General features: G+C 38.0%; 1 protein-coding gene across 4 annotated transcripts; it reads right to left on the minus strand.

Moving 5' to 3' along the window:
- Positions 1–941: 941 nt before the first annotated feature.
- Positions 942–10,284, minus strand: LOC118335879 (protein tyrosine phosphatase type IVA 3). 4 transcript variants are annotated; one of them, XM_035672365.1, is made up of 7 exons: positions 9,911–10,284; positions 5,969–6,465; positions 4,343–4,473; positions 4,104–4,196; positions 3,865–3,995; positions 3,395–3,469; positions 942–2,793 (listed from the first exon to the last, which is right to left on the minus strand). In XM_035672365.1, exons 3-7 carry the CDS (start codon positions 4,460–4,462, stop codon positions 2,676–2,678), a joined length of 537 nt encoding a protein of 178 aa, XP_035528258.1. In that variant the 5' UTR covers positions 4,463–4,473; positions 5,969–6,465; positions 9,911–10,284; the 3' UTR covers positions 942–2,675. The 4 variants fall into 4 exon arrangements, with proteins under 4 accessions (XP_035528258.1, XP_035528256.1, XP_035528257.1 ...); XM_035672363.1 differs by having other exon boundaries at positions 9,663–10,284; XM_035672364.1 differs by lacking the exon at positions 9,911–10,284 and adding an exon at positions 9,149–9,306.

The raw sequence follows: 10,284 nt of genomic DNA on the forward strand, positions 1-10,284 counted from the left end.
TCACCGGCCCTCCTGATCAGTTTGATTACAGCTTACTCCTTTCAGTTTTCCTCAAGGAAACACATTTTGGTCAAGGGTTTGTTTCACTAACATCTGTAATTTGTTGTTCATTGTGTCAACAGGCCTCAGCACTGTTAATGTAGACTTTAAGTCGCCTACAAAGTTGAGTGAATATGATAAATACAGTGTGTCTCATGGAGTTATACTAGTTCTGATGTAACAGTTCAATGGTTATGTGGTGCAACAAATACAGGCTTTGTGAAACAATTTGTTTTTTAATTTAAAATGTAAAAATATCATAAGAAAATGACTGTTGACAGGACAACAGCTACATTTTGGTACAGAACGATTTCTGTTACTAAATGAACATTTATTTGACTGATTTGGAACAGACAGAGGTTTGTGTTGCAGATTTCAGACAGAATAGTTCCTACTATAATTTACCTTGAGTGCTTTCAAAACATTCCTTGTACAAACAAATTTGAAATAGCTTTAGTTTGAGGTTTTTTTTCTTGTTTTCACGCTAACTTTAGTTGAATTACATTTCTTTCACATTAGCAAGAAGCTGAGATTGTTTAGGTGAGAAAGTATCCTTCATATCATCTGTTCATATCATTTGCTCTCTGATTGAAGGAGTTGGTGTTATATGCCACAGTGAATTATTTATCATCAAGCTCATATACTGACTTTACTTATACTTATAAATCAGTCAATTATTATAGATCTAATACAGCGATACACTGATCATTCAATTGGCTTTCTTAATGGCATATTAATGTGCGGTTAAACTCTGTCTCAGTAAAAGGGTTTTATACATTTGTTGGGTTTTGTCTACACTAGGCCCTATGTGTTTGTGATTTTATGTTTTATAATTTACAGCAGGAAAGAAAATGGACCCATATAGATGGTGCAAAACTGACAGAGTAATTGATGAACAGTTATTAAGATAGGGACAATGACAAAACCTTTATTAAACAATGCAAGAATTTACAGACAGACATTTACAGCATTTGTTTTTTACATACAAAAAAAAAGTGTCAGCTCAGGGCAGTCCCAAATAGCTAAAGACTACCAAACACATGCACTCAAACAAACACACGCACACACTTGAACAAGTAAACTGTAGCCAATTTGTTAAAAAAAGGAAAAGCTCTCAGGTAAAGATGGTAGATCCTCTTTCCTCTCTTCTCCATCTCTGCTGCTTCTGTACTTCTCATCACTTTCTCACAAATTGTTGTTCAGGACATCATGTTTTTCATAACACAGATGAGAAGACTATCACAAGCAGTCTGCTAATTCATAAAAAGTGCATGCTCTATTATCAGCAAAAAATATCAATTTTGAATGAAAACTGTGTCAGAAGCAGTTGGTTACATGCATCCTTGAGGAATAACACAAATGAATGAGTAAACTACACCCTACAATAAAATATGTATAAGATAATCTTATTTAAAAGATGTGATGATGAATAGCAATATTTGTGCTATTTGACATGTTACTCCATTTATTCATATATCATTGGATGATAAGATGAAAAGTTACAGGAAAATAAAAAAATATATTTGTAATACCTGCAATGATTTAATTTTCTTTGCACATTTGTGTAGTCAGTGAATAGGAGGAGTAGTTCACCCTGACTTCTAGGAGAATAAAAGTAAGAAATTTAATATTTACAACTAGTTTACATTTTAGAATGTGTAATGTATTATTACTATAGAATTATTAACCTTTCCTTTTTTATAATACATATTAAACCTGGCTTGAAATCTGTTACCAAAGATGTTTCCTTATGTGGGTGTCAGTAAACAGAGCAAAATATGCTGTAATGCACACACTGATATGTAAACACTTGAGCACAATGAAGTAATATTAAAACAGTGACATTGACAAAAACCAAATGAAGGCGTTATTTTTACCAAAATGCCTTATCTAGCATTTTAGAAACTCATTTTAATGCTGATTGTAGATGAATGGTAGAAAATGCTGGGATGGAAAAGAGCCCTTATCTCCTGTTACACTGACAGCAGACCCCAACAGGAAAAATGTAAAATAGAGGGTCAACTTAAAGTATTGATGCTAATTTACAGTAAAAATACTGAGCTCTTAAGATGTTATTCCTGTGTTTCGGTGTATCAGTTTTACTCTACCAACATTGTTTAAAAAGTGTTGACATAACACAAACACAAAAATACTGTGTGTAATTTTACACTGTGATTATGGTGAAGATACTAACCATACATTACAAAATAATGGAAATTCAATGCTTTTGAAGACCAATACATAATGTATAATATATCAGTCCTACATGTTGCATGCTACTTCAATGTGATTGAAGCCTTAACACGTTATCTCTAAGCCAACTGTAGTACTAATAAAGTACATATAACATTTTTTTAAATATTATTTTCTGTCCTTCAGCTATTTTTGCCATCTTTCACTGTAAACTATATTATGAAGCAAACATGCCAATAAAATCTTTAAAAGACAATAAATCAATACAAACAAGGGAACAAAGATGGGCTCTGATACAATTTCCTTGAAAACATTAGAAAATTCCCAGGGTACACTTGGACTAATGAATCCCGTATATTTTAGTTTTTGTGACAGTGACACAAGGCTTGTATGGTTGGATTCCTGAGAGCATTTGTTGAGGAGTACAAGGTGTGTGTGTGTGTTCACATAGTGCAACACTTGTTCTTGTGTGCGTGAGAGTCTTTGAAGCGGAGTCTCTGCTTGGATCGATATTTCTCCAGGTAGGTGAGCTGTTTACTATTGATGGCTCCACGACGATTCCTGAAACACACACAAAGACAAACAATGTATAGTGGAAGTCAACAGTTCATTCATATCTTTCTTGATCACTGGATTGTGTTTATAACGGTTAAGTGGTTAATCTCTTGCATATAATTAAAAAACATCCCAAGCATTTTGTTCATTTAACACCATGAAGTGAGTCTGCCTGTGCTCTTTAATCGGCAACTGGATACATGTAACAGAATATCAGTATGCATTGAGTCACCACATTGTCTTCTTTGATACCACCACTGGATGGCCCCAAAGAAAGAAAATCTCAATTTCTACACAGAGTGGGTTTAAATAGTAACATATTAGCCATCCTTCACACACTATACTGTGTTTTGTATTCCCATGTTCTTGCTGCTTTATCAGGAGTGAAAACCGGTGTAAAAATGTACTCCTAAGCCTAAGCATTTTACATATTACACAAAGCTTTCTTGTGTATATATTATTAAAATAAGACATTGTAATTCAGCCGTCGCAGCTGTTTATAAGCTTATTGTTATGCATTATAAAGACACCTAACTTCTAAAGTGCTCTCCCACCATGATATGTGATATTTCTGCATTATGAGGATGCAATACATAAATTAACTTACTGTCTGATGAGTTGAATAGCATCTTCATACTTCATCCCGCTCTCTATCAGTGCCAGAGCAACCAGCACAGGAGCCCTGTGTGCATAAATAGACACACCAACACAAAAAGAGTATGTTTGTTAATGTCTAAATAAAAATAACGATAGTTCATCTGCATCTTCAAAAAAGTTTCAGAAAACCTGTTTAGAAAGACCAATCGGCTACTGCTTATATGTCATGTTTGTCACTAACAGAGCTGACTAAAATTACTAAAGTGTAGAAATATCGATGCCACAAAAACTACAACAAAAGGTATCCGCGGCATTAGTTTTATACTAGTAGCATGAAACCAGTGGAACTTATTCCATTTATTTCATTACTTTTTGGCTTTCTCTACATGTTAATGAACCCCTGCTGTGTGTATATATGTATGTGTGTGCCTGTGTCTCCCTCTCTAGCATTCAGTTCAGACTGATCGGTGTGTCTCTCACCTCCCAAGTCCGGCCACACAGTGAACAGCCACACAGCATCCTGGATCCTCCTGAAACTTCTTCTTCAGCAGACTCAACCAATCATCAACCAGCTTACTGGGGGGCGGGGCTCCATCATCAAATGGCCAATCCTGAACAAAAAGCAGAACAGCTACAGCACTTCTGACACTCGATTTGAGTGTTAATGTTTTGTGTGTATGTGTGTTTGTTTGTTTGTGGGGAGTTTAGTGTGTGCTCACCACCACATTAATGCCATCTTTCTCCAATGGTGTTTTATCATAGGTGATATCACAGACTCGAACAACTGTGGTGGCACCGTAGTGCTTCAGGTCCTGAAAGGAACAACAGTGATAGGAGATGATTTTCACAACTAAGCTAAAACTTAAGTACATCAATTCAGTTAAAATGTCTTTTAGCTGCTTCAGTTTATTTATACAGTGTGAGTGCATGTGTGTCTGTCAACACACACGTTTCTCACCTCTATGAAGGAACTGAGTGTGCTGTCTGTTGGGTTGTGAGTGATCAGGAATCTCATGTTCTTGTGGCACAGTTCCACTGGAGCTGGACGGTTCATGGCTGCCAGTGTGACCTTTGACATCCCAGGATGACCTTTATGTGTGAGCGGTTAGTTGTTAGCCATAAGCTCAATGTCAGAGAGAAATGTACTATTTAGTTTAGCTGCTTTAGTTTCAAGGTCTGGCATGCGGGTTCACTGTCACACGGTCATGACTTACTGGGACAGTAGAACAGATCAGAGCCATCGTTAATGTTATTAGTAACACTTGTGCTTTTCCGTCAAAATATCTGCTGTGGAAAAAGGCGTATTGAGCCCAACCTGCCCACACACCACAAGCATTACTGTAACTTTTTTGTAATGTTTTCAACTGCAACCAAACCTCTTACAGTCTTCTCAAAACTCACCTCAAGGTCACATACTTACAGTCCCCCTTATGTAAATCTCACACAATAAAGAGCAATAACAAACAAGTCTAGGTGTGGGACAACAGTGTTCAAACAACTAGGTTAACAGACCTTAAACCCCCTCAGCTGTTTTCACTTATTAGCTTGATTAGACCTCATCTCAAAAGTCTGCTGTGGGCAGGTACAGACTGTACTTGATTGGCATCTCCTTCACTTCACAACTCTCTAACACCTCTATGTAGTTGTACATTGAGTATCGACCTCACATAATTCCCAGCATAACAACATAAAACAAGTTATATATATCACTAATCTTGGACTGTTGTGAATAGAACTGTATTTTATAATTAAAATGCATGAATGCTTCACGTAATGCAATATTTCTGTGTAGTCTACTGTATGAAAAACAAAAACCAACATGGTAGAATTATCACTGTCAGTGGAACACTAGAGTACCTCATGATGACTTGCATTGCTCTTGCTCACATTTCAAATAAGATAACAGGGACATGAGTGTATTTTAGGATGGAATTTTAATTTCAATAATCTTAATTTACGAATGCCTGACATTCCCCAAAGCATACACAGCCACTATTTTAGTTAGTACTGATAAGAACTATTTGGTTGCCATCAGAGTCTTCACATGCTGCTAAACAACTTTTCACAGCCAATACTGCTTAATCATATCAGTATAGCATAGAGTGCAGGTGTTTTACAGCAACATGGTTACACTTCCCAAGAACAGAAGATAAACATTTCTGGCCACTCCTCTTCCCAGTATCATAGCCACTGGCTGTATTACAAATACTGTTTTCTGTTTCGTTGATGTGAGCAGAGTGCTCAATGTGCTTTTGTCACTGCATTATTGTCATATTTTAAAGAAGTAAATAGCCCTCAAAATGGTGAAAGATTATTTATATTTCTAAAAATGTCAATCCTGGGACACAAACACCAGGCCATATGCAAGGCCTGGGACGTAAAAACATTCTTGTAATCTCACCTTGAAAGGCAAGACAAAAGTTAATTTCAGCTCATACTGACCAAACTAAAATACTACAGTAGAATCCTTTTATAAAGTCAGTAGAGGTCAGGAGTATGCAGTAAAGTGCAGGAGTTAAAAAGTGTTGGTGCATCATTGTATGTTTATATATATATATTTAGTGAAGATATGTTGACCCCTCACCTTTAGCTCCAGCTGCAGCAGTTAGCTGCTGTGACTTCAACTTATATCAGGTCTGCAGGTGACTCTGGACTTCCTCTCCCTTGTGGAACTTCCTATTGGGAGACTGTTTATAGCCGTTTAAGGTATTTTCCCAAATCTGAGGTCCTGTTGTCTTGTATTACCCCATCAGTTGACTGTATCCTATAGTTGAGGAGGCCACAGAGTGTCAGCTCTCTCTCTCTGTTCGTCTCTTTGTTTTTATCTCTCTCTTTGTCCAGTCCTTTTCTCTCTTTGTCTCTCAGTAGCTCTCTCTTTCCTTCTCTCTCCGGTTAGCTTTCAGTGTCGAGGCTCCACTTGTTACCCCATGAGCTGGCTGGTTCAGAGGGCGAAGGCCAGTGGTCTTTCAGGTTTCAGGGCCGCAGGACTGCATGGTGTAGCTTCATCCCAGACAGGGTCTAAATGTGTTGGGCGTGGCAGTAGTCACCACTCCGCCGCACAAACTCCATCAACCAGCAATTCTAAAGTACAAAACATAGAAAATATATTAACTCTTTAAAGAATCAAATTTCAGAAAGACAGTCATGAAAACAGACAAACACAAAATATTAATAATTTAGCATTTTTTCCATTGTTCCAAACACTGTATCTGTAAAATCAGCTCATATGACAAAATATACTAATGACAGCCTTCTTCAGTAATATGGAGGCCAGCAGGAGGGCTGCTGCCTGGCTGATGTGCATAAATAAACACACAAACACACACACTAAGATATGCATATGTGTATATTTTAACAGATTTTCTATTAAACACAATTAAAGCATTTGCTTTACAAAAAAAAAAAAAATCTAAAAAGCCATACATATAGCCTATCACTAATGAGCCTGAGTGAACTTTTGGAAATTGTTCTTATGCATATACTCAAAACCACTAATATCTGCAAGCAAGTTTTGTGTATACATATGTATACATATGTACATACACACAGAGTAAACTACCATCTTAGCTACTGAACGATGTACAAAAGTGTTCCTACTTGCATGGAGTGGACTAGAAATCTAGGAAACAGATGACAGATGCAGCATGGACTAGAAAATCTAATACATTATGTGGCTCACAAAATATGGACAATTTTATTAGATTAGCCTGCACAATATCAACAAAATTGAATTTGCTCTGAAAGAAAAAAAAGGAGACAAAGTCTGAAAATTGGTGGTCTATTTAATGTACTCTAGGAGGATTCTTAAGTGCATAAGAGAATCTGAGGGCAGTTCCAGGCTTTGGGACAACAGACCACATACTGGAGTACAAACTGTAAAACTAAATAAAAAAGGAAGGTTAGGTCACTCGCTGTTTCTAGAGCAGGTCCCCCTAGAGTAGGGCTGGAATCATTTATCCATTTGGCAATTTAACTGACACATATTGGTCTTGGAATAAAAGTGGTTGCTCGCCAGTATGTGTCATTGACTTTGACATGTTTCATCATCCAAAAATGTGTTCTTGATCAGATATTTTCAGTATGTCTATGAGATGTTTAAATGCTATTTACTTCGAGCTTGACAAGGATATACTTGAAATTATGGCCTATTTATGTAGCCAAGATAATATCATGTCATGAATTTGTGTTCAACAGCTCTGATGTAAAAGACATTGGGCTGAATCCCTGCTATACAATATGTTTTATTCGTTCAGTATATTTGTTCTGTCCAAGTATCTTAGTGAAAGGACGGACACTGCTTCGAAATTAAAATGCAGTTTCTTCAAAAGTCAACACGTTTAATACTCTACTTAATAGGGCAGCAAGAATTTAAAAAAGGCATTACAAAAACATTCTTTGTAAACCTATTAAAATCTTACATAGTTACACAGAAACAACTGGGAAGTGTTTTACCAAGAGCAGTAATTGAAAAACAAGTGGCGATTATGTCTGTGGCTGGTAAGCCGCTCCACTCTCCTCTTCTCAGTAAACACGTTGGCAGCTAACCAAATCTTGTTACAATGTCAGTTTCTGATATCCTGGAAAGCATCTGTCTGAAAATGCTAATTAACAATGTTTCTCTATTATGTTGGACAACAGACAGGTAGTGAGGGACATATGAAGGAAGGTGGTTGCAGATGTAACCCTCCTCTCACTGACATGCCAAAACATTCAGACAAACAACAAGGGAAAGTCCACAGGCACTCTGGGTAATCTATGGTCACCTCTTCACATCAGCTTTGACAACACACACATAATCACATGCCGACTTACTCGCTAACTCTTCCAGAAGAGTGTAGTCTATTCCAGGTTGTTGACTATCTATTATTAGGAATTTATCCTGTGTTACCACTAATCACGTTAGAGGTCAATAGAGGTCAGTTATTTTCCAGCTAATTGATTCAAAGTGTAAAAAGAAAAGTGAGGTTTTAGAGATAGGTCCTTTCTGATTTTACAGCCTCATATAACACAAGCAAAACAAAATTAAAAGTGAGACAAACGGGATAAATGATTGTATCACACAGAGCAACATGACCGAAGGCACTGTCACAGACAAGACAACGCATGGAATTCACTGAAACTGAGAAACAAACAGGCATTAAAAAAGCTCTAAAGCATCTTAACATAAAACACATTTAAATACTTACTCTTCACAAGTAATGCAGTCACTTTAGGTCCTTTTAGGCATTTAACTGACATCTAAACTTCATATAAAAACAACATATGAACGCATGAAGGAGCATGATGGGAAATGGCTAGACGGCAGCAGTAATTCCAATTAAAACTGTAAAGCCGATCTTCCCTGTTACCTTAGAGCACAGTTTGGTTTGTAAAAACAGGTGCGTCCCCAGTTGGTTCTCTGGCTGCCTGGCTCTTTCCCTGTCACAGGCTGGGTCAGGACCCAAAGAAGTTAAAAATGGATCTCAATATTATTTAGAGCTGTTTTAGGTTGCCAAACTTTTCCACAGTACGAGAAACGTAAGGCTTAAACACAATTAAGCATCTAAGTTAGTAGTAAAGACAACAACAAGGCAGGTTAGTATCGTAGTGGCCGTAATATAAATCCTGTTACAGCATGTTCATCTCTGCTGCCTTCCAGTTAACAACTAGAGAGGAGGCTTTCTGTAGCACCTCCAGTCACAAGTCACTCTCAAAAAGTAGACGTGCTAAATGCCTAAATTGGAGTTGTTTCTGAAAGCATAACGTATAAAGCCTTCCTTCTTACCTCAGTGGACTTGGCTGGGAACTGGAAAATCCACAAACCACTGACTGGCAGTTACACCAAAGTCCTGCAGAAGCTGCAGCAGCAGCTCTGCAATAGTGTGAGTGCTGACAGACAACCAGCTGACTGCCTGTTATAGTAAACCCCTGTAGACACTGAACACCCTGCAGCTGTATTTATAGCTGTATCTATACTAGCAGCTGATTCTATGACACATCAATTTTTTGTGGAAAAACAGTCTCCAGTGTTGGTGCACCCATTTCCCTGCTCTCAGCCTGTTCCACTGAAGATCTGTGATTTCCTTGATTACTATCTCTAATACTGTGGAAATGGATGTCTATGGAAATTCTCCATAATATCTACATTATCTGTCATAATAATTGAATGATCTCAAAAGTTATAAAACTTGTTGTAGCAGAGGATCACAGTGGCTGGGTGACAGTGTCAGGAACGTTTCCCAAATACTATTTAATAACAGCAACACAAAATACAGTATCTGTTGAGTGTTTGTCCTTACCTGCTATTAAATGTCATCTCCAACCAGACTAAACATGAGTTCTTCTTTCTCACAGCAAAGTCCGCCTGCTTTTAGTCTTTTTCTGCTACTAGAAGCTGAACTGTATGGTAGTCAAGCAGCAGTAAAATGAAATGCAACAACCTGTAGCTCTGCCCCACTATAACACTGAACTCTCCACCTCTCTCCTGTCCCCCCTGGCCTCTCAGTAACCGCTGCAGTGTACTGTACGTGCCAGGTCGGAGCTGTACCTCGCTTGTAGCGGTGTGGTGTGCTGGGCTGAGGATCTGCTGTGAGCTGGTCTAATCAGGCTGAGCAGCCATCTGACCCTGACAGCCCTGTCACCGCCAGAACACTCTACAGTTAATGCTCTTAGAGAGAGAGAGAGGAGAAGAGCCTCACTCCCTCCTCCTCCTCTTCCTCCTCCTCTTCATTCACTCCACTCCTTTTTCCCTGCCCTCTTCCAGGGTGAAGAAGAGGTGCTGTTTCCCCCCTCATGTCCTCTCCTCGCTCTTCCTATAGGCCGATGATTGCAAGGTTCAGTCAAGAAAGCTTTTTAGTCTCAGATATAGTCAATGCACAGGAACAAAATAAACGCGGATTAGTGTTTTCAGTTCATTTCGCT

The sequence above is a fragment of the Morone saxatilis genome, unplaced genomic scaffold, assembly GCF_004916995.1.
Source record: "Morone saxatilis isolate NCDOM2014 unplaced genomic scaffold, NCSU_SB_2.0 Contig24, whole genome shotgun sequence".
NCBI classification, from domain to species: Eukaryota; Metazoa; Chordata; class Actinopteri; family Moronidae; genus Morone; species Morone saxatilis.